Source organism: Nyctibius grandis, chromosome Z (genome assembly GCF_013368605.1).
Source record: "Nyctibius grandis isolate bNycGra1 chromosome Z, bNycGra1.pri, whole genome shotgun sequence".
NCBI lineage: Eukaryota > Metazoa > Chordata > Aves > Nyctibiiformes > Nyctibiidae > Nyctibius > Nyctibius grandis.
Window position 1 is genome coordinate 54657665 of NC_090695.1, and position 25276 is coordinate 54682940.

The window sequence follows — 25276 nt, forward strand, 5'->3', positions numbered from 1 at the left end:
TTAGTTGTTCAGAGGCAATAGCAACAAACCTGCCTCTTATTTTAAAAGTGCATTTGTTGCTGTTTTAAAGCAATTTTATTTGTTCACAGGTGTCAGCTGTGATGCATGTTTAAAAGGAAATTTTCGAGGTCGCCGATACAAGTGTTTAATTTGCTACGATTACGATCTGTGTGCAACTTGTTATGAAAGTGGTGCAACGACGACAAGGCATACAACTGACCATCCAATGCAGTGCATACTAACAAGAGTAGATTTTGGTAAGTGGTAATTTCAAACTCTAGTAATTTGCTGTGATGTTGTGTCTACAAACATAATCTGTATTTTCATGTTTCTCCTTATTAATCACTTCCCCCATTAGCACACTGAAAATAAGAGCAAGTTCTTGTCTTCTAAAAAACGGGCATGTTTTCTTTGATTTTTAGCATACAAGAACTGATTTATATATTTCTTTTTAATTGGTGCATATGTATTTTTATTTTTTTTTTATTTTGGTCTGATAACAGCAGGTTGTCAGACTAATAAATACACTTAATAACAATGACTACTCCTAAATAACTTCCAGTTCAGAAGATGTGGCAACCTTCTCCCGCCAGTATGCTTTACCTAAGTGCAGCAGTGTACAAGTGGAAAAGTGCTGGTGAGATTTTGTAGGAATGTTATTCCCTGGTGGTTATGTGGAACTGTAGGTACAGGACAGGTAGTAATGGGCTATACTGAGGATAAAAGGTTAATGGCAAGGACTAGCATGTAGTCTTCTTGAAACTCCTTTGAAGATCTAATAATTTAAGAATTATTTCTGACTGTAAAGCCATGTCAATATTTAAAATAAAAAATAATTGGTTTTGTCTCCTGTCCTGCTTATTGTTTCTATTACATTATATCTGTAACACATTGTAACTTACGAGATACTTCTGTGACAAACTTCTGCTCTAAGATGTTCCTGATGCTGGACAGGTATTTTGTTTTTATGTTAAGCCCACAGGGCTAGCATTTTAGTAAATTTTTTTTTTAGTGATCTCACCCTTATTGTTCTTTACGTTTTGAATTCTTTAAATATGGTGATTTCTTAAAAGCTGAAGTCTTATGAGTTGTAAATTACTACTTTACCTTCTTGATTAAAACAGAAGTAAAAGTTACTTCTTTATTGCTTTAAAGAATAGAGAATAGCTATATATAGAAGCATGCAATTGGTTTCTCAAAATGGCCTTTGAATGAAGATGTTTTTAATTCTCTTAATTCTCAGGCCTCCGTTTGCCCTGAGACTGTCTGGTCATGACTTCAAAAATCCAGGCTCTGGGAATCACGGGTTTGGAAGGAAATAATTTAGTGCGTTATCAAAAATGCGTGCCACCATTTTAGCTTGCATATGTTTCTTCTCAGGCTTCCTTTTTTTTTTTTTTTTTTTGGTCTCACTGATGAGGTAAAATTCTCTGTGTACAGTATATAAATTCAGGATTCTTGTCACTGTTTGAGATGCACAGTTCCAACTTGTTAGCCCCGTAGCAACAGTTCTTCTTGGATGTTACACAGGGGCTAAAAGGACAGCATTGCCATAAACATTAAATGCTCGTCATAGGGAAAAGACGACTGAAACATGCTTGCAGTGAAGCCTTAAGCTAACACTAAATGTCAAAGCTTTCAGTGTACTGCGATGAGGAAACTTGTTCTAAACACTTCTCTCAGAAAATGTCTATCATCAGAACCTAACAATGTCTAGGAAATAGATGTTGTTTCTTGCAACTGGGATATTTCTCTTTTGGAAGTCTTTGATAAACATATCTTTTGGTTTAATGCATTTTACTTGTGTATGTTGTGCGGCAGACAGGTTATTTTTTACTATTTAAATCTGCATGAAGAATACAGATGGCAAGGTGGAAGAAGGTTCACAGTCAAGTATTGAGATGGGTAGTAGGATTCCAAGGGCTATTTCTGCATTGCTTGGTGTCTGTGCTACTGTGGCTTCTTTAAATAAGAATAATAAGAAAACAAGCCCTAGAAATTTCATATGGCTTGATATCTGAGCATTGCTCTCACAAAACCAGTGTTAGGAAAAAAATACTGCAGCTCAGCTCTGCCGCAGGACTCCTGGTTTGATTAACACTGTAGAACAAGATCAGGAAAGAATACATCACCACCAGATTGTGAACCACAACAAAGGTTGATAGTACCTGAGTGCTAGTGACCTTGTAAACTTACACTCTGGAGAAAGAATTAGAGAATATTTATAAAAAGCATATTCCTTAGGGCTCAGAAAGGTCTGTGACATCATTCTTAAAATGTTCTTATTTTACAGTTCTCTGTAGAATGTAAGACAGAAAGGAGTGTGCCTTTACAGTGTTGTACAGATGCTTAGAGAAACTATGGTGACCTTTCAAAGGGCCCTGTATAGTTAAGGAGGTCATGTGATTTTGAGGAACGTCCAAAAATTTAGGCACTAAGGAATGTTAAGTTTAATTAGAAAATCTATAATGAAGGGTAGAACTAGTCTAGAACGATCTGTGTCAGAGTTTTCAGGATAGCTGCATTACTGAATATTAAAAATCACCAAGGAAGCAGATATTAGTGGGTTAAGAAAAATAATCTTAAAGGGAAGATTGGCAATGTAAAACTAAATGGCACAGAAGTAGTGAAGTGACTTCCTAGTGACGTGGTAAGTCAAATGAAAGGAGGTTGTTTTCTAATGTATGACAGTATGAGTAAGGAGTTTTCCTAAGTAAGGAAAACTTCAGTAGAAGCACAGAATGGAAGGCTGTTAGTATAGGTAGGTGTGTGAATTGTAGTTTACCTGACCGTTGAGAAACTTCAATACTGTTGTCTGTAATCAGGTTTGATTCAAAGGTATGAAAACTGTTTTTAATAGAAGTGAACTTAGTTTTTGATGATGGTGGGGAGGGAAGTGGACAGCTGGTGAAAGATGAGTGTTTTACAAAGGGGAAGGAAGCAGGGTGGGGGATCCTTCTTTTCCAAAACTCATGGCAACTGCTTCAGAGGAAGTCAGTGTCATTTTTCTGATTTTAAAAGTCCATCTGTAGCTGATGAAAAGGACCCTGTACCTCTAGTTCCCATCACCATTCTGGCCAGCACTGTCTATATGCTGGTAAATGTGGAGTTTGCTTAAGTACGCTGTGCTTAAAGCTGTGATCAAGTTCAGGTTTGTGGTGGACAGCTAGTCACGTGGGTGATCCTATGTATCTGGTATTGTTTCAGCATAGAAAAAGTTAACATATTGTTTACCTCCATGAAAATTCTGATCAGGTTTTAGGGTTCCTAGGTACTGTAATAATGTTGCAGAGTATATTGCAAGAAGGTAGACTTCTTCAGGTGTTCTGAAGGAGCTTTTGTTGTCATCTTGATATTTTTTGATTTATTTTCACCCTTCTCCCCCACCCCAAGACTCAGACTAGTATAGGAGCCTGAAAAAGAATAACTCTGAAAAAGGATAAAAAGCCCTAGTGATTTCTGGCTACACATGTGTTCACTTTTGTACCATCTGGTAGGCATATTTATCTTTCAGAAGTCAGTGTATGACGTAGTATTAATTTTGAAGCATGATGGGACTCAGAACAATGGCAGTGCTGTTTTTCTTCAGTCCCTGCAAGAGACGCTGGAAAAAAATGCTTCACACCGCCCGCCCCCCCCCTCCTCCTGATCAAGAGTGATATGCTGCTGTAAGAGGGACAGAGCTTAAAATAAAATGTGAAGTCTCGTATGTAATGACAAGTGGCCTTTAAAGCACAAATCCAATTAGTCTGTTTCTGAGGGGTCAAAGAGCAAAATTGCAGTAGGCCTGTGTAAAGAACAGGAATGTGCTTACCAGGCAGTCATTGTACTTTTGTGCCTTTTGTAGGACAATTTGGCAGGACAATAGAGTTCAGAGCAAATTTTCCAGTTTTCTTTCTCCTGAAAAAGAATCCTAAGCCGTTAGGATGCTTTATGATTATAAGCACGTGGCTTGCACATTACCCCCACCATTTTCAAGGGGTTGTACTGGCAAATAAAGTAATACAAAATTTTTAGTAGAATTATCTACCAAAATCATACTGTGTTGCTTTGATAAAAGTATAGAATGAGTGTACCCTCAATTCTCAGCTCAAGTACGTACGTGACAGAAGATCCTGCTGCATTTTGTGCCTAATTCTTACACGGAGGGAGCTGCTTAAGTAATGGTTACCTTAATAATGTGTAGTGTGAGGTCTGGCTGGATTCACCAGAATTCAGCTGGAGGCTTTTGTGATTTTTCCAACTGCTAAAACAAAGTCTGTCTGGTAAGTGCTCATCTTGCTAAGTCAGATCATCATAGAAAAGTCTAGTTTGTTTGGAAGGGGACTCTGGAGATCATCTGATCCAACCTCCTGTTGGAAGCAGGGACATAAGTTGATCTATCCCATCAAGCCAAGTCTTGAGTATTTCCCTCAAGGGAGGTTTCACCAATTCTGGGCAACCTATTCCAGTGTTCAGTTCCTACAGTGAATGTTGTGGGTTTTTGTTTATTTCCCTTTATCCCAGTGGAATTTCCCCTGAAGCAGCTTGTGCTTGCATCCCATCACCATGCTTCCTTTTGAAGAGCATAGCTGTAGTTTTCTGTACAACTACTTTTTCTGTATAAGAAGTTGGAGGTGAGATCCACTTTGAGTCTTCTCTAGGGTGGATGAACTCCATTCCTTCAACCATTCTTATGTCAAGTTCTCCAACCCTCTAAGTGTCTTGGCAGACACAAATGTGTGTACACACACACAACACACGCAAAAAAAACCCAGATCCTCTCCATTTTATTTCAGTATCTGTCTTGAATTCGAGAGATCAAAGCTGAACTCTGTGTCGCTGATGTTTCCGAACAAGTGCCAAGTAACATGGGATAATTGCATTCCTTGATTTGATGGCTGTTCCCTTTCTGATTTAGCCCAGGTCATCATTTGCCTTCAGTGATGCAGGGGCACACTGCTGGCTCATATTCGGCTTGCTGTCCACTGGGATCCCCTGGTCCATTTCAGCAGAGCTGCTCACCAGCTAGGTGACCCTGCCTTTGAACAGCAGCTGCTGTTTTGGTGCTGCTCAGTATTGGCAGATGGGCTGCAAATCCTCTCTCGTCTTCATTAGCATCTGTGCTTGTTCATGGCTTCAGCCTGTGGTTCTTATTCTTGGGGGACAGGAAGACCAGCGCTGCTCCACAAGGAATAATAAACCAGGAGCTGAGGGCGACCACAGCACAGACAGGGGCAGTGTCCTCACTGACAGCCTGTGCAGGGCAGGGTTGATAACAGGAGCAGGTCCCATTGACAGTCCCAGACAAAGCAAGTATAGCAAGTCAGCTCTGAGGTCCATGCAGGAGACCCATCTAAGGCAGGAGGAGGTCTTGGTGCAGCTGCAGCACAGTTCCTGGCCAAATGGTCACACCTTAGATGTAGCCCATGGGCCATAGGGTGTGTGTGGAGGTGTCAAGGTTTAAAGCTGGGCTGGCCATTAAATGGATGGCAAATCCTCTCTATTAACCCTTTCCTTCCCCGAGAAGGGGAAGGAAAAGAGAAGAGGAAGAGAGACTTATAGGTTGGAAAGTTAACACAGTTTTAGTAAACAGTAACAATGAAAAAGAGTAAATTATAATAATGGAAATAATTAAATATATTGAATTCTATACAAATATGTGCAAAACAAAGATCGAGCTCCCCTGATGGCGATCACGTCACCACCAGCTCTGCAGGGCAGGCTCCGGGAAGTCCCAGTCTGGACTCCGTGGCAGAAGGGAACTGGATTCAGGAACGCACGGAATGGGACCGAGGGCAGGAGAAAAATGGACAGAGTCCTCGTCGGATGCCGGCCACAGCAGAAGAAAGGGTGACACTTGTGATCCCTCAGCTTCAAACTGAGAATGACGTGTATGCGATGGAGTACCTTGTTGGTCAGTTCTGGGTGACCTGTCCCGTCTTCCCTGCAAGTACGACTCTTTTACGGCCTTTTACTTGTGGACCATGAGAAACTTAGCAGTGACCTTGGTTTCTATAGAAGTAAGTCTAAGCAAGAGCCCTTCTGCATACCATTCCTACTGTTACCTTAGCAATAACTATAAACTTCAACCGTTATCAATCCTAGAAGCAGACGCTGTCTGAAAAACATGCAGTCAGCTTCAGAAAGTGCAGTTACTTAGAAGGAACTTAGCTGAAAGGAAATATCACTGAAAGGAAAATTGGTTCTGTCCTAGTCCAAACCAGGACAGGAGATCTGCTTTGAGACTGGTCAAGACAGCTAAGGGCTCTTGGTCAGCTCAGGGCCATGGCACCTGCTGGGGAAACAGAACACACAGCTGCTGCTGGACAAATAACTGAATACCTGCCATGTAATCATGGTCAGCCCCAGCAGTGTCTCTCTCACAGTGAAGCAGTTAGCACAGCGCTGTCCGGCTGTGAGGTTGAATACTGAGATTGGCAGCTGATGAAACTGTGTGAAGAAAAATGGAAGATGGTCTGTTTCTTCCTGCTAGACATAGCTATACTGGAAACTTGCTGAAAGATTGAAATAGTGATGCTCTGGCTGGAAGGAACGAGCAGCTGTTTCCAGATTCAACTGAGCTGGTATTTTACTCTAGCAAATGTGGCTCTTGCACTATCTTTGTAGTGAAAGGGGAGAGTTCCAAGTGAGGTAAGCAGAGATTCCACCCATTGAGAGTAGATCCTTCCAGTGTGTAAACCAGGACAATATCGGTGACTAACAGAATATTAGAGTCTAGATTAGTATTATAGCTATATCACTGTATGTCTTTTGTTTCATAGGATCAGTCATAAGATAATTCTGGTTGGGAGGTATCTCTGGAGGTCTCTGGTCCAGCCTGCTGCTCCGAGCTGTGAGGTCAGACTGCATTCATCAGGGCTTTGCCCACTTGGGTCTTGAAAACCGCCAGGAGTGGAGATTGCACAGGGGTTGTTTGGGTATCCTGTTCCACTGCCCGTCTACATGAGGGAAAACGTTTTTCTTCAGATCTCGTCCTCCTGTACTGCAGCACTGTGAAGAGCCTAGTTACATCTCCTTGATCCTGTCTCTGTAGGTATGGGGGCAGCTGTTAGGTGACAGGAAGCTGTATGCTTCAGGCTGAACCAGTGCTGGCCCTGCAGCCTCTCCTTGCAGGGTGAGTGCTCCAGCCCTGCCATTTTAATGGCCTTCTGCTGAACTCGCTTCAATTTGATGTCTCCCATGTACTAGGAGGCCTCAAATGAAATGCAGTGCTTGGATGAGGCTGATGAGCACTGAGCTGAGGGGATCACCCCTACTCATACTGCTCTAGGCACATGGCTGGCCCATGCTCAGCTCGCTGCTCCCCTGCACCCAGCACCATCCTCAGAGCTGCTCCCTGGCCCTGCCAGCATCGCTGCCCAGGTGTGCCTGTCCAGGGCAGGGCTGGCCTGAATTTCGTAAGATTCCCGTTGATCCATTCCTTTATGGAAATGTTTATAAATAGAGGGTAGGTAAGCATTATTTCTTTAAGTTTGTAGCAGAGTATCTAGCAGGTTTTAAGAATGTTTGTTTGTTGTTCAGAAAACCTGCAGCAAAACAGAACCTAACAGCAGTTTTAAAGGTAAGTACTGTTTTGAATAGCATGGCTTCTTGATATATATACTTTGTAAAATGTGGTGTGTTGCCACCATTTAGTTTCTTCAAACATTGAAAAAAAAAATCAAGTAAATACACTGCAACTTGTATAATACCAGCATTTTTATCCATATGTATATATCAAATTGAAATTACATTACTCATATGAAGAAAAGTGAAACTGAAATTCCTGACTGCTGTGTACCCTTGTAAAGAAGTATGTCTTAACAGAAAGCAAAGGACAAGCTGTTATAAAATGTAGTCCTGAATCGTCTCTTTGAAAGATTGATTTTTATCTAAGGAATCCTACTGTACTTCTGTCTCATTACTAACATCCTGCCAAGTTTAAGAAAGTGTTAGTTAGATTTAAATGTTAAATACAAGCAGTCTGTAGCTATAGAAGGATAATAAAGCAAAACTGTTCATATTTTTGGTTGAGTTTTCACATTAAATTAGGCTTTGTTTTTTTTTTTTCATTAAAAGCTATAACGTCTAAACACTGAGCTTGAAATTTAGCTTCATAAACTATTGTTGAGTCACCTTTAGACAGTGTTCTGATCCTTTTACTCCTTTGTGTTCTTCCTCAAATTGATAAGCAGTGTGGGTAATGAATCTTCTCCTAGAGGGATGTGATTTAGTCTGATTTTCTTTATTACTAAGCAACCCTGTCTTCCTAGCTACTTTGAAAAGAGGGCTTTAGAGGTCCAGAGGAGTTTGAAGAATTATGGACTCTTGCTTTTGTGTAGAAAGGTATTTGGAAAGAACCAAAATACATTATCTGAAAGATTTCTTTGTGGCCAGAAGGAGTAATTCTTTGGTCACAGGCCAATTGCATCATAACAGTAATACAACTGTAAATGAAAACAGTAACACAATTGTAGGTTTTCTTGCGTCTGCAGCCGTGGAGGCATGTCCTTTTCATTTTTCCCCATGCTACCTCTAATTCCTAGGGTCTTCCTTAGCAAATAAGCCTTTAATAGTCAATAACATGACTGTGTTCGTAATTCTTAGGATTTTTGATGTACTTGTAAAAATGAAACAGGTGAAGAAATACCCATTCACTAACTTCAGTGCTGAAATTAGACACAAAGATTCATGATATTACTTAATTATCAACCTCTTTTTTTTTTTTTTTTAATTTACGTTATAGTTTAAAAGAAAACTTAACTGGTGACCTGTATTTCAGATTAGAAAGGGGGTAGAGAGGTGGAGAGAGATTAAAGTTGAGGAGGAAAAAAGAAGGGAGGTATAATCTTTCAAAGGAAAAATACTTGGATTTGCCAATGACTGATTTCACTTCTGACAGGTGCATTTTTAATTTTTTTTTTCCCAGATGAAGGCATATTTATTTGGCATGTGCATGTACGTCTACTGTGTCTTTGCTCACCTGGGAAGTTGGAGTTGGTACTCCTGCCTTATTTGAAAATACTTATGTTCATGAATTAGTGAGGTTTATAGGTAGAGGTTTTTAGACCACCTGATAATTTTGAGGGATTTTTTTTCTTTTTAGATAGTAGATGCAGAAGTTACTTTTATATGCAAATCCTCTAAAGAATAAGTTGATTTGCCTGTTTTTTTCATTAGCTAGCCCTTTTGAGTCATCATCTTCTTGTTTTGTCCAGGTCAGTATATAAGATGCCAGGAATTGGAAAATTCCCAGAAACAAGTCTGCCCCGGACAGAAAGGGTTCTCAAAGGAAAATTTGACTTCTTGCATGTGTCTGTGTATGTTTGCAGTGATGGAAAATTTCACTTTTCTAATCAGTAAATAGGTATTTAATCATCATCATGAGGATCATACCAAAGCTCGAAGGAAATCAGAGGATCAACTAAATAAACTGTCATTAGTTTTTGATGTGTTTGTGACTGGCATTTTTGCTATTCTCACAGGTACGCAGAATGTTTTTGCAGATGTTCTTGTTTAATTATTGCATTTCAGAAAACAATACAGTGTTTGCATGTGCTGTTTAGGGCAGATTAAATGCAGTTAAATTTGAAATTCTTCAACTATTCAGTTCAAAAGTTTGGCCATCTTACTTATTTTTTCCCAGAATACTTATGTACGTTCCAACTCCGTTCTATCTTTTGGACAGTGAAAAAGTGAGAACTGAAGTTTACGTTTCCTCTGTGCAATGGCATTGTAGAAGTAGGAATGCCTTTAAAGCTTTCCTTTTTGCTATATACTGTAACAATTTGTGTAATGAGCTGCTTTAATTACAATTTTTCTTCGTGTAATTGTAAGGAGAATTCTTTCATCCATCTTCATTGAGCATTTTGCATTAATCTGTTCTAGACAACCATCATTTTGAATCCTTTGCCCTACAGATATATTTTTCTGAAAGAATATCTGTTCCAGAGTCTGTATGGCAGATCCGTTCAGAGACTGTTTTAGTGACTGCTTAGAACTTTGTCCCACGTAAACCTTGTTTGTGCTTTCCTCATTTGAAACCGTGACATATGTAAATTCTTTGTATTCAAGTATGCTGCAGCATATTGGTAGTATTTTACCCCCACTCAGGTTTTTGGCTACATCAGAATGGGAGTCTGAATGTGATTCTTGGAGAAACTTTCAGAGAATTACTTAGTGAAATGTGTACTGAAGTGGCACTGGTTAGAAGCTCCAAAATCTTGAAGTTCTTTGAATTATGTCGATCTTCTGTGTATTGTATCTGAAACAGTCTCCTTAACACCTCAAATTTGGAGCAGGTTAATTTTCATACAAGTCTTTACTGCATATCATGCAAATAAGAGGAGAATGGAATACCTGGAAATAAGACAGGTCACCACCTGGAAAATATGTGTGCTGTGACTTTAGAGAAACTATTAAAGTCAAGAGGTAGTTGTGCATGTAACTAAATCTAATCGGCTCATCCTGTAGGTTGATGTTGCTTAACACCTGTACGTAGGGACTGTCAGAGTTATGAATGCTAATGATGTAATCCTGCCTCAGACACAGTTTTTGTGGTCACCTGCCAGAGTAATTGTAGTACCAATCTACTCATATAGAGTAAACACAGGCTTACTGTGAGTAATGTATAAGAACTACAGATAGTTTTAAAAGCTTTGACATGGGGGAATTTGTTGTTCTACGTTTAAGCATTCAGAACATGCTCTAAAGCTGATTGATACTTTGCTTATGAACCAAACAAGCAGATTTAAGAGTTTGTAAGAAGCTTGCTTTCAATCTAGTTGTATTGTCGTCTTCAGTTGAATGTGGTATATTTAAGTGTTGGCTAGCGACCTCTCCTGCAAATGTGGGAATGTAGACCTTCCTCTTCATAGCTTCATGGGCTCTTCCCGTGGATCAGGTAAGGACAGATGTTGTGAAGTAAGACATACCACATGTAGTCTTGTTAGGATGCCAGCTGAATGCCTGACAACCTGTCAAGGAAATGCCCATTCTTCATGTGTTGGGTGACTCAGATGCATTCAGAACTGAGTCCTGTTACATGTTGTGCAAGGACCTTTGGGATTTCCCTCTAATGATGATTCCAGGCATCTGTTTGTGTCAATACTATATAAATGACTTTTCGGTTGGGGTGTGGGAGTGCTATTCTTTTGGGCATGTCTTTCAACTTACATTCATGCTGACTGTCAGTCTGTATAGTTCTCAGTTTCAGTCATATGTGATGTGCATTTCCATTCTCTAATGAAAACTTACTTTTGTGCCTTATTGTATAAAACATTTAATGGAACCTCAAATGCTGCTTTGGAGAACTAAAACTTAATTGGCTGGAGACTTTTTACTTTTGGACATAACTTTTCCCTTATGTGTATGTGAATAAATGAACCTAAATTCAGGATGGTACTCAAGCTTAGCGTGATAGTTAATCTGATGAACCAGTTAAAATGCTCAGTGCGTCAGGTAGTGTTTCTTCTTTGGCAAGGCTATCTGTCTACCTGGGCATTTCTTACCATGCTGTGAAAGGGGTATCTTTCTCTCATCCTCCAGCATTTGAATTCTCTAGAAGTGGTTTCCAAATAAAGGGAATGGGACTTACTGAACATAAGCTTTATTCTGCAGCGTATTCAATCTGATTCTGTGTCCTTAACTCTGTATATTAGCATGTTACTAAGACACTCATTTCCTGCATTGGTCTTGGAGTGTAAGCCCTCAAAACCTAGCTATATGTGAAATACTATCTGTTAGTATAGTGGATTATAGATTTGTACATTTTTAGCTTGAGCATCATCTTTTGTAAGGCTGCAGAAACAAAAATGTTGTTCTGTTCTTCCTAGTCATGCCTTAAAGAGAGGTCAGTAGCAGAAGATGTCATAAACGTCAGGAAGCTGCAGCTTAAGCTGTCAGAAGGACATATTCCTAAGATATTAGATAGTGCCTTATGGTGCAGAACATGAGTTATAGTATCTGTTCAGACTTGTCCAATTTTAATTTATAGCAGAGTATTTATAATTCTATGAAAATATTTTTCAGTTCCTTATCAGTGAGTCCTAGAAAAAATGTCAGTGAAAAGATTTTAAATTACTTGCTGGAGAAAAATCACACTTTTTAATCTTGATGTCTTCTGCAGGTATTATTCACAAGAGAAAGTATTCTTGCATAGTTTGATAAATTTTTGTGATAAGTTTGGGGAACTTCTACATTAGCAACTTAAAAGCGCCTGCTTTTCATCAGTCATGCAGCAGTGCTTAAATTCAACACTCCTAAAGGTTGCAACCAGTGTGTAACAGATAATCAGATTCCTTTCTCACTATCAATCTTTTATATATTTGAGACATTTCTAAAACTAATTACTCTGAAACAGTGCTTCAGCTATAGAACAAATATTGACATATGGTATCACTGAGGACTTCTAAATTTTAATCTAAATTTTTGAGGTACTGTTGAGAGTTCAGCTTTTGAAAACTAATCTTACGATTGAAAAATACTATAGGTGACCCTGAGGGTGGCAGAAAAGTGAAGGTTTGGCAGTATCAGCAGCATCATCATAGCAGTCTTTCATCCTACTGGATATTAGAAAACTATGTTATGTTTGCTAATGAAAATGAAATGTATTCTGTATGGTTTTTTGTCATCAATAATTGAACACTTCTTGAATACCAGCCTATGGCCTTTATACAAGGTTAAAATAGCCATTTCAATTAAATACCAGAATAATTTGGCAGTAATTACATTGAAGTACGTTTATAAACAGATATTTACATGAACAAAATGATACTACTGCTTTGAAGTAACCTCTGTTTAAACACTTTCTGTTCCAGATTTGTACTATGGTGGAGAAGCTTTCTCTGTAGAGCAGCCACAGTCTTTTACTTGTCCTTATTGTGGAAAAATGGGTTATACGGAAACATCTCTTCAAGAACATGTTACTTCTGAGCATGCAGAAACATCAACAGAAGTGGTAAGAAGCTTCAGAATTGGCTTTCAATTGTGGTGGAAATATATTAAAAAGAGTCTCTCTTCTGGAAAATTGGTATCCTCCTATTCTTTTTCTTTCTTGAAGCATGAGTTCATTTAAATTCTTTTTAAGAAGATACACCTACATTTGATGGTGACATCAAAATTCTGCTATATTTCATGGGTATTGTAATATAATGAGCTCGTTTTTCTTCTTTTATGGTTGCTGTTTGGTTGTCCTGATGTAAAGGCTGCCATGTTTTAGGAGTTTATTATCCTGTAAGACAAAATTTAGAATGTTCTCATGGTTATTCTGTGGAGTAGTGTATCTGTTTTCACAACCAGTATGTAATTGTCCTAGAAGCTTATAGCTGTGCCAGTCTTTTCTAACTGTTAAGACAGAGGAAGACATGCAGACAGTTTAGGGTGGTTTTCAAATAGCATTTGTAATGGACCTGGTATATTTATGCAGCAGAAGTTGTTATTCTTTTGAAACTATTGCTGTTAAAGCAGGAGTTTTTCCTCATCCCTAACCATTAGGACACTTGACATGGTTAAAAACACACTTCTTAAACAAGTGTCAACAGAAATACTGTAATCTGAGGTGTTAGCTCCTGCTGTCCTAATTGTCTTTGGGAGTAGGAGAAACAAGGTTAGCAGAATGACATCCAGGGTGCTTGTCTGGTTGACTTGTACCATAGATGCCTAGAAAAATGTGAATGCTTGAAGTGGATTACTCATTGCTGATACATTGTGAAGAAATGACTTATAAATAGGTTCTTTATTCTAATCTTCCAGTTTTCTTAACTTCCAAGGAATTCTGTGGAATAAAATGAACCTTTCCTCTCCAAGCCTATTAAAGATCTTGTGAGAAGGAGTGATAGGGGAGGTGGTTTGTCCACCTCTGTAAAACTCAAAGGTGTTCTGATCTTAAAAACATATGAAGTGAAACAATTTACTTCACAATCAGTTGCATAGTAGGATCATAATTTAACTTAGTGACACACCGCAGTGTTTGTCATCTTGAGTTTTTCTTTAACTTTGCAACTTTCAAACATAGTGTCAACCACTGGAAGTTCTATGTTTGAATGACTTTCGTAGGTGGCTTAGTATTGCAATTCTGATTTGCACCACTTGATGTCAGTGATACGTTCCTGACAGAATGTTAATATTCCAGGTTTTTAAATTTGATACTTCCTTGTTTGCCCCTGAGACTTCTAGAACTCGGTACATAAAGTCTAAATTTGTGATTCTAGACACCTGCTACTCCACTGATTCCTGAAAGAGTTATATGTGTAAAAAAAAAAAAAAATGTGGCCTGCAACATTGTTCTTTGTTTCAAACAATGATAAAGGACAGTATTTTAATCCTTGAATATGATTGTATATATTTGTGCTAATTTTTGAATCTAGCTTTTGTGATAAATGTTTAGTGTGCGTGCACATAAAACTGCTTGCGTACTGCAGTCTTACTGTAGACGGTGAAAGGCTACCACATTACTAAAGAGGAAAATATTATGAATTCTAAATGTTTGTGGTCTTGGGCTTTCAGGCAGTTATTTTTGTTTAGATACTGAGCTTGTAGTCCTTGTAGTATCTCTGTCCGTCCAAAGATGTGTTTTATTTTGGATATTTATTTTTAGATCTTTAAGGGAAGTTTACACGGATGGAATCACTTATTTTACAGCCCGCCCCCTTCGCCCACCATTTTTTGAAGACTAAGCCAAAGAATTTTTGGTCCATTAAATGTTGCCATTTTTCTGTTCAAAGAGCAGACAAGAAGTTTATTTTCTGCTGGTTTTTCTCAGGTATTTGGCATTGGTACGTACAGCAACATTAGGTACATGTGGGCAGGAATCGCAGACTGACTGAGGTCAAGGAGAGCCACCTACAGCTGGTTGCCCAGGAACATGTGCAGACAGCTTTTTAATATCTCAGAGGACAGGGACTCCACAGCCTCTCCAGGCAACCTGTACCAGTTGTCAGTCACCCTCACAGTGAAAAAATGTTTTGCTGATGTTCATGAGGAACCTCCTGTGTTTGAGTTTGTACCCACTGCCTCTGATGCCTCACTGTCTGCTTATCCAGCTTGTGCATCAACAGCTTGTCTGTGAGGATCATATGGGACACAGTGTCAAAGGCCTTACTGAAGTCCAGGTATCCACTGCTCTCCAGTTATGTACCAGGCCAGCCACTTCATCATAGAAGTTTATCAAGTTGGTCAAGCGTGACTTCCCCTCTGTGAAGCTATGCTGACTACTCTTGACGATTTTCTTGTCTTTAATGTGACAGGAAATGGAGTCCAGGATTAACTGCTCCATCCCCTTCCCAGGAATCGAGGGGAGCTGACCAGCCTGTAGTTCCCCAGGTCTTCCTTCTTACTGTTCTTTAAGATACGAGTGACATTTGCTTTCCTCCAGTCCTCAGGCACCTCTCCCAGTTGCCATGATTGATCAAAGATTATCGAGAGCAGCCTTGCAGTGGCATCTGCCAGCTCCTTCAGCCCTTCTGGGTGCATCCCATCACAGCCCATGGACATAAGTATGTCCAGTTCACTTAAGTGTTCTTTAACATAATCCGCTTCCACCAGGGGAATGTCATCCTTGCTCCAGACTTTCCCCTGGTCGCTGGGGCCTGGAATTCCTGAAAGCAGGTCTTGCTAGTAAAGACTGAGGCAAAGGAGATATTCAGTACTTCAGCCCTTCTGTGTGTAACCAGGTCCCCCATTTTTTGAGCAGTGGGCCCACATTTTCCCTAGTCGTCTTTTTGTTGCGTGTGTACTTCTAGAAGCCCTTCTTGTTGCCTTTTGACATTGCTCACTGGATTGAACTCCATTTGGGCTTCAGCTTTCCTTACTTGTCCTGGTATGCTAGGATAATGTTTCTATATGCCTCCAAGGAAGGAGGGTTAGCCTAGGAGGGTAACCTCTGTATGCCTCATTTTTGTGTTTGAGTTTGGCCAGGAGCATCTTGTTCATCCATGTAGGCCTCCTGGCATTTTTGCCTGACTTCATATTCATTGGGATGGAGCACTCTTGAGCTTGGATATTAACAAGCTTTCCTGGGGCCCCTGTACCCTCCAGGGCCTTATCGCATGGGACTTCTCCAGGCAGATATTGAAGAGGCCAAAGTCTGCTCTTATGAACTCCAGGGTTGTGAGCTTGTTTTTCATCTTCCTCCCTGCCCTCGGGATCCTGAACTCCACCATCTCAAGGTCACTGTAGCCAAGGCTGCCTTTGATCTTCACATCCCAAATAAGCCCCTCCTTGTTGGTGAGCATGAAGTCCAGCAGAGAGCCTCTCTTCATTGATCTGTCACTTGGAGGAGGACCATACCATCAGTGTACTCCAGGAACCTCCAGGATTGCTGTCATGCTGTGTTGTCCCTTCAGGAGACACTGGGGTGGTTGAAGTCCCCCACGAGGACCAGGGCCTGCAAGTGTGAGGCAGTTCCTATATGTCTGTAGAGGGCCTGATTCATTTGTTCTTCCTGGTCAGGTGGCCTCTAGTAGACACCCACTATAATGTCACCTTGTCCATCCTCTTTTTAATTCCAACCCATAAGCCCTCCATCAACTCTTCCTCCATCCCCAGGCAGAGCTTCATGCACTCCAGCTGCTCTCTCATGTAAAGGGCAAGCCCCTTTTCCTCTTGTAAAGAGCCCATATCCTTCCACTGCAACACTCCAGTCATGGGACCCACCCCACCATGTCTGTGTGATCCCAAGAAGATTGTAGCCATGCAACTGCAAGCAGATCTCTAACTCATCATGGTTATTCCCCATGCTGTGTGCATTAGTTTATAGGCACTTTGGAGGGGCACCCCAGCATGTTGAGGTCCTGGGAGGAACACCAGGAGCAGTGTTTGATGGTATTTTCTTGAAGGTGGTTGTTTTAATGCTGGGTACTGTAACTGAAAATTATACTGGTGTCTGTGTGAGTAGTCATAAGTTTTGTGATTAAGTCTCTAAGGTTACACACTCAAAAGAATAAATCATACGATTTTGGTGAGCACTAAAACCTCAGTAATTACCAGTATTTCTTTATCAGTAAACGTCCAAGGGTAATGGTAAGCATTAAAAGGTAAGTGTGGAAGAATCTGGCTGCCACTATGATGATTGTTATTGTTGGTGTTGGGTTTCAGGTCAGTCAGCTGTTCCAAATGAAATGCAGCATTCAACTAGAAGTCTGTTAGCATTGTAAATACAAAAATTTTAGGGAACTTCATGAAATGTCATCTTTGAATCTCATTTCAGAACAGAGACACAAGTTTTCTACTGTTACATTGCACTGCAATGACTTTCTCACATTTAGCAAGGCAGTAACTAGGCTCCTTGTACACAAACTGTAAGGAATAGATTGTTGATATATTGCTGATAAAATTGAGGAGAGCTTTTTTTGCAGTAATGAAATAGACAATCTGAGACAGTTTGAATGGTTCCTGTTTCATTCTTGAAGATCACTGTGTCTGTTGTTGAGGTTACAGAAATTCTGTCACTTAGAGTGGTTACGTATAGAAATAGGGAGGTAGTGGTAATATAAGCACACTTCTGGAAACTGGCAAGTATTCTGTGAGCGTGATTGACTTAAGACTTTGCAGTCATTTTTCAGACGTCATTCAGTGTAGCATGATTTTTTAATACAAATGATCGTAACTTCAGGAGAAACTTCTGACAATGTTTTCCTTTCATCTGCGCGATTTGTTCATGCATGTTCTGTTAAGTGATTATTAGCTGTGTCATGCTTAATCAGTGATGCTGCAGTCTTTATTGTGACTTTGCCAGAGCTTATGCTTAACTGAATTTTTGTTTGTGTGTAACAATGCTTCAGTAACTTTTCCCAGTCAGAGTTCTTGGAAGTTTAGTTCATGTTTAGAATTAGGGTTCGGATACTTAGATTCCCTCCTTCTCATTGTTCCTTATAACTTTTTCTTAGCTGATGTTTTTGTGAGAACTGTGTCTCTTCTTTTCAGGCAAATAGGCCCAGTTCATAATGCCTTTGTCCTGTTAGCAAAAGAACTTTCTCTTGCTTCACTGCTTTCAGAAGTGTGTTTTTCTTCTCATGTTGGGGTTCTCCTTCCTCAGAGTAGCTTAAATAAAAAAAGATTGCTTTGAAGGTGTTGTCTCGTGTTGGTATGGAACACATTCCTGAAGATTAAGCAGCTTATAAATAAGTTTATGGAGTTTAGAACCATCTGTCCAATACACATCCATTCCTATGTCCCTACAGGGTAGCTGTATGATATGTTGGCATAGTTGAGTATTTATTATATTACACTGTAATAAGATATCTTTGCCTCTGTAGTGTGTCTGCTTGTATGGCTTCTGTAGGGGTGAAAAATCTGGGAAGAAGAGTTCTGTGAAGAGAAATGCTGAACATTGAAAATAGAGGGGAAAGGGTTGTAGCAAAAAGCTTCTAAAATGCCTGGTTTTCTGCTCAGAGCTGACTACTTAAATTAAAGTGGCATTAAAGATGTAGCAGCTGCTGTTGAAAGCAGCTGTTATTTTACAGTAAACTTATTCAAGACCTTGTCCTCACCTCCAAAGAGTCAGACAGATGTGTGTGCTATTATATAGGTGTTCTTAATGCCCACAGTCTTTTGAGAACTACTGTCAACAACTTGAGTATATGCATGAAGAGCACTGGGAACCTGGGCTTTATGTTGCAGCTAGAGTTGCTCCATAAAGACAAGACTATTTGTGAGGAACAGAGAAATTCATAGACAGCATTTGCATTTAATTGTCAAAGTTCTGTTAATTTGATCCCTTTAACATTTGGGGGAAGAATTTTGTGGAATGGATTTTTTTTTTTTTGGTCTGCCATCTGTACAGCTTTAAAATAAGTGTGCAAAACTACTGTAAAAAATGGAAGATGCTTTTCAAGCTGTTTGTGGAGTCATTCAAAAAACAAGTTGTAATTATAGCAATTGTAATGGCACTGTTTGTCTACTTAGTTTACATGTGTTTTGGTTTTAAAAAAAAAAAAAAACAAACCCAAACCAAAGACAGATGTCAGTGTCTTCTCCCAAAATACTGTTGTGTAGGGATATGGAGATCAGCCCTTCTTTGCCAGACCTGTAGTTATGCACTGCGTGTATGGGTGGGCTCAGTTTGATACTTCAGCAAATAGTTACGTGTGCTTTCATTCTGATTTCCTGCTGGGATGAGTGTCAAGCAGGCAAATAGTAATCCTGTGTAATCAGACTGTACTCTCTGTAGCAGAATTGGCATACAAAGACTAATTTTCAAGACATTGCAAATTTAATTTGAAAATTCTAGCTCTGGTTTTCATAGCATTCTGAAAATCGTAAAGTGTCTAAATTAATGTCTGCACTTTGAATACGTTTGGTGAGGTTTTTTTTTAATACGTTGCTGTCCAGGTGTTTATGAATACCTTGAATGTGCTTTTAGAGCATAAGAATCAATGTCTAATGATTGACTCAATGATACGAGTTCTGTTTTATGTAAAGTTTATAAAATCGGGGGTTTTTCTCGCTTTGTCATTTCAGATTTGTCCAATATGTGCAGCATTACCTGGAGGGGATCCAAATCATGTCACAGATGACTTTGCAGCTCATCTTACACTGGAACACAGAGCTCCTAGAGATTTAATATCCTTTCCAAGTTGAGGCAGACAGGCTGAACTGTTTCATCTAGTAGCCATGATGACTTGTTTTGACTTTTATACTCAAAGGGTCATACCTCTGGTTTTCCTGGAACTTAAGTTGCTAAAGATTTGTATGTCAAAAATAAAACGGTTCATTTGCCAGTTTAAAAAAGTATAAATACCAGATTGTGAATAGACTGTAGGTATACTTGACGGAGCTTTTTACTCTAACAGCAAAAACATTTAAAGAACTTTGATGCCAACAGGTTTTTCTACTTGCACTGTGGTTTATCCTGCCTGATCACTAGTCTTGATGCTGCTTTATGTATCCAGATTCAGTAGTGTGCTGTAAGTATTTGGGACATGAAGATGATGATCTGAGGATGATTTGAGCTTAGCTGTTTTTGACGAATGATTTTAAACTTGCTTAGCTACTTTTAACATCATGTTTTAATAACATAATTTCATAATGTTACTGACATTTTGTAATACAACTTGGAAAACTTTCAGGTTCCCTGGGAAATACGATGTTGTCTTTTGGCTACCTTAGCAGGTTATACGGATTTATCTGTACTTGATGGCTGAAGAGCTGGAACTATTGAGGTTTTTTTAATCCTTGTTCTAGGAATATTTATATTTTTTTACCCCCCCCCCGCCCTGGATGAACTGATGAAACGTATTTTGGTTTGGGCGTTTTGTTTAATGACATGCAGGCTATGCAGCCTACCTACAGTAAATAATCTCTGAAGTATTTCTTTGCGTCTCATTTAGACAGACAAAAAGACTACATTATTACTTTGATAGTGGCTTTTTTGTTTAAAGATTTTTAAAAAGGAAAAAATAATCTAAGCCTTAGCAACTGGACTTTGTTATGCTAACAAAAGGGAGACGGCATTTAAGGAGATGGCTCCATTTCAGTTATGATTGTGTTTGATTGCATTTAAGTTTGTTAGTGTTACCATGCTTTAGAGTCAGGACAGACCAAATGCACATGTTAATTACTACATGGTAGTTGGATCAGTTTAAAGGAGTTTGGGTGTTCATTGGCTCTGTGAAGGAGTAACTAATAATGCAAAGAACACTGCAAAGTCAGTTAAAAGCAGTTATCTCTACTTCACCTTTACCTGTGGACAGGAGCAGGGCTGTCAGCGATTGGGAGGAGCAGGGTGCTGAGTGCGGTGGTGCTGTCCATGAGAGCTTGGTCCCAGGCATCCCTGGAGGTCCTCCCTGGCTGGGTAGCCCCCAAGGCAGAGTCATGCCATCCTCCCTTTTGGGTGGAGGTATGATGAGATTGATGAGAGGAGAGCATCTTCCAGACCACTGGATCTTTGCTGACCTTTGGATGGCTCTGAGATGTTGCCTGATGACTGGTATAATGAGTCACAGACCAATTTTTCTTGTATCAGTTTAGTTCTGATCTTTCTATCAATTTGTTTTTCATAGCACCTGCCTAATATGCTTTTCTAACAAAATTTACTTCCCTAATAACTGCATAGCAATGTACCAAAGGTAAAACTGTGGGCCTCCAACATTGGCTTGACTGCTCTGTAGGCCAGAAAGTTTACATTCTGCCAGTTACAGAGTGAAATTAATTTCCTACTGAAATGAACAAGATGTTTGATTGGAGTTCATGCTTCTGTAGCTTTTTCTCCCCCTCTAGTATCAGAGATGCCACCAGATGACTTGATTTGGGAATGTTTGAGCTAGAAGAATCAATCTTTTCAAATACAGAGTAAGGCTTCAATGTTAGCCATCCCAAAATGGATCTTTCTTGGATATATTTTGGAAATATGTTGTCCATGATTCAGCATTAAAGACAATGCATGTAGAATTTTGTGCTTGTACGCTATTGCTTCAGTGATCAGTGTTGTCAAGTCTCCAAAACTTGTTATGATGTGTATCCTGAAGTGACTATTCCCTGTTGGGCTCTACATTGTGTCTAGCAACAGGCAGGTCTAAAGTAGGAAAAAACGAAGAGGAGATGCCCCTTTTCATCCAGGATCTGGCAGTGTAGGAAAGAATAACTGTCAAAGTCAGGGAGCTGTTAGAAAGCTGTTCTCTGATACCGTTATATTGCTGTTCTAAACATCTTCGTATGAAGTTAAAGCTGTACAGAACAACTGTCTGCTCTGTAACAACCTTCACGTACAAAAAGGATATATATAGAGAAAAGGCTCTTCACTTGCCCTTTTTCTAGAGTGAAGATTTCTGTTACAGTTTGAGGTAAGCTTTTATTGTTGGGTCTGCTAGAGTTCTGAGGAGTGGCCTCATCTTCCAAGTATTGATTAGATGTGTAGTTTATTTTGGTTTTGTTTTTTTGTGGTTTTTTTTCTTAAGTTGTCCCAGAAGGCTGCATGTGTTTCTTGTGATAAACCTTGTGCAGCCATTGCAAAGTATGTCTTTTATTCCTACAGTCTGGGGACAACTCTTTAAAGCCCAGTTTCTTACTTTAGCAGATAAATACTTGAAAATTTATTAAATACAGCTTTTCAGCATCAGTCATACAAATAGTTCTCACATGGCTATTCAGTTTATCTGTTTGTCGCAAGTTAAGGTTTACAAAGGTTTTTCTTACTCAAGCATAGCTGGTAAAACTTGGGTGCATGCTTAGCTAGTATTTAAAGAATGATGACTATCTAAAAACCCTTTAAAAACTGCAGGTAGGAAGGTTATCCCCCAGTCCTGTGTCTGCTTGAAAAATCCCCAGATACTGGCCTTTTCTACCAGGTCTGGTTGTGAAAAGCTTGCCAAACTGCATGAGGGCAGTAGTCCATCTAATACAGTATCTCGTCTCCAGCAGCACCCAGTTTTAGCACACCAAGGGGTGCAAGGCACTAAGTGCTAGGCAAAGTGTGTTCTGTGCCAGGGGAGGCTTTCCTGTTGCACCCTAGATGTTAAGTGTGTTACACTGTAGGAAAACTAAGGTTTGAAAGAGATGTTCTGTAAAGTCTTTTTGTAATAGCTCTTTCTTGCCATGAGAAGTCTAGTAATTTCTTTCCGTCTTAAGTTCTTGACTTCCAAGGCATCATGAGGTTCTGCACCATAACAGTGTTTTATGAAAAGTACATTGGACACAACTCTTACACAGCAATGGATACCATACATGTGGTAAGCATAGTGTTATAAAAATAAACAACATGGGAGATAAGAGGATCTAAGCTAAAAGTCTAGTAACAGTAAAATGAAATACTCAGGCTTATGCTATTTCATTTTGCACTAGTGAATTATACTAGTAATGTTTAAAATAAAAGGAAGCCTTATCTGGACTGTCTTGAAGGAATGAATGTTAAAAACTTTCTGACAAAATTTGTTGATTGTCTCTATTAGTAAATGTATAAAAGGTATGACTTGAAATATAAGCATCTGATATGCAGAAGTGGGGGAAAATGAAAGGCATCATTGTCATAACTGGAATTAGTGGTGGTACTTTGGCTAAAAGAGGAGAGGTGACACAAAGCGCAGCCATTCAGAGAGACCTGGACAGGCTGGAGAGTTGGGCGGGGAGAAATTTAATGAAATATAACAAGGGCAAGTGTAGAGTCCTGCATCTGGGCAAGAACAACCCCATGTACCAGTACAAGTTGGGGACAGAGCTGTTGGAGACCAGCGTAGGGGAAAGGGACCTGGGGGTCCTAGTGGACAACGGGATGACCATGAGCCAGCAGTGTGCCCTTGTGGCCAAGAAGGCCAATGGCATCCTGGGGTGTATTAGAAGGGGTGTGGTCAGCAGGTCGAGAGAGGTTCTCCTCCCCCTCTACTCTGCCCTGGTGAGGCCACATCTGGAATATTGTGTCCAGTTCTGGGCCCCTCAGTTCAAGAAGGACAGGGAACTGCTAGAGAGAGTCCAGCGGCAGAGCCACGAAGATGATTAAGGGAGTGGAACATCTCCCTTATGAGGAGAGGCTGAGGGAGCTGGGTCTCTTTAGCTTAGAGAAGAGGAGACTGAGGGGTGACCTCATTAATGTTTATAAATATGTAAAGGGCAAGTGTCATGAGGATGGAGCCAGGCTCTTCTCAGTGACATACCTTGACAGGACAAGGGGCAATGGGTGCAAGCTGGAGCACAGGAGGTTCCACTTAAATTTGAGGAAAAACTTCTTTACTGTAAGGGTGACTGAACACTGGAACAGGCTGCCCAGAGAGGTTGTGGAGTCTCCTTCTCTGGAGACATTCAAAACCCGCCTGGACGTGTTCCTGTGTGATATGGTCTAGGCAATCCTGCCCCGGCAGGGGGATTGGACTAGATGATCTTTCGAGGTCCCTTCCAATCCCTAACATTCTGTGATTCTGTGATTCTGTGAAAGGGGTGTGCTGAGTACTCCGAAAGCCTACAATTTCTTAGTATTGGAGTGATGAAATTTCTTGGATAAAAGCATGAAGTACAAAAGTCAAAAGGAATACAGTAATTATTATGTACTTTTGAAAGGAATGGCAATAAACTTTTTTATTATTTTCAATACTTAATGTGAGAATTGGGAACAGAGAACAAAATCCTCATGTCCCTGTAATAAGCTTGGCTGAACATGCATTTTTTTTTTTTTGAGTTTTCAGATTATTGAGTAGAAAACTTTGATCTGAAAAACCGAAGAGATTAATCCTGATGTTTTTTAGACATCGTAAAAAGCTGGAGAAATACAGGGAGTTTCGTGTACACAGCACTGGGTATCTTGAGTTCAGGTCAGTAAGTCTGACTTACTAGCACCACAGCTACAGTGTACCTTAGCTTTGCTTCAGAAGTTACTATTCTATGGATGAACAACAGCGTGCACCTGAGTATTTCACCCATCGAATGTCTTTGTCATTTACTGCTCAATGCCAAACAGTTCTGTTTTCTTAACTTCTTGGTTACGATGAATCCAGTGGTGTTCGGCATGTACGTAGGATGTTCCACCCAGGCCGGGGTTTGGGAGGCCCCCGTGCACGTAGATCAAACATGCACTTTACTACCAGTTCCCCTGGTGGGCTTTCATCTTCTCAGAGTTCGTATTCTCCAAGCAATAGAGAAGCCATGGATCCTATAGCTGGTAAGAGCTGTAGCCACGAATGTTACCCCAGTGTCCTTCTTACACAGAGGAAGTAAAATTACAGATGATAGTAGTTGCCCTGCTTTTCGTTGTTATGAAGCTGCTTGTATAGAAACGCTCTACAGTGCAAGTGTGATTGATGGCTGCTTGCAGGTGAGCAGTGTGCTTGGCTGGGCTGTGACATGGCCTGTGCATGAAGATGCTGAAGCTGAAACTGCTGCCTGTAGCTTGTGCTTTTAGTTCTAGATAGTGTAAGGCTTATTCCCAGACCTAATTTATGCACAGGTGGTGTATATTTTTACAAGAGATTGTGTTCAACTTCCATCACCTACTTCAGTACATCTGCTTTTAATTTGCAGTGTGGACAAAGGTGTTTATGGAGGAGAGTATCTGTCTCAATTAAGATGAAATTAGCTGAATTTTAATATTAATGGTCATTTAAAATATGTTCAGTTTTCATTCAGGCTGCTGTTCGAATGCCAGACTTGCTAATATCGCACACCTTTTTTTTAGGTGTACTTGTAAATTCTTACATAACTGTACTGTTGCAAACAGTATATTTTTGGTCAAGTTTAGAAAAACTGTGAGGCAGGGAAGGGTGTCTCATTTTCAACACCAGAAAATAATGAAGATGTGTCTTTAGGATTCCCAGGAATAACTTGTTCAGAATAACTTGTTCAGAGTATGTTTAGTTTTTATGTGAAAATAACTTTT

General features: G+C 39.8%; 1 protein-coding gene across 2 annotated transcripts in view; it reads left to right on the forward strand.

The window, feature by feature from the left end:
- Window positions 1-25276, forward strand: part of LOC137676678 (E3 ubiquitin-protein ligase KCMF1) — a 55314-nt gene that overhangs the window by 25417 nt on the left and 4621 nt on the right. For both annotated transcript variants that reach the window (XM_068423652.1, XM_068423653.1), the window contains 4 exons: window positions 90-257; window positions 12801-12940; window positions 19441-19542; window positions 24388-24562. In XM_068423652.1, the coding sequence (XP_068279753.1) occupies window positions 90-257; window positions 12801-12940; window positions 19441-19542; window positions 24388-24562 (585 nt within the window). The remainder of the gene's footprint in view (window positions 1-89; window positions 258-12800; window positions 12941-19440; window positions 19543-24387; window positions 24563-25276) is intronic.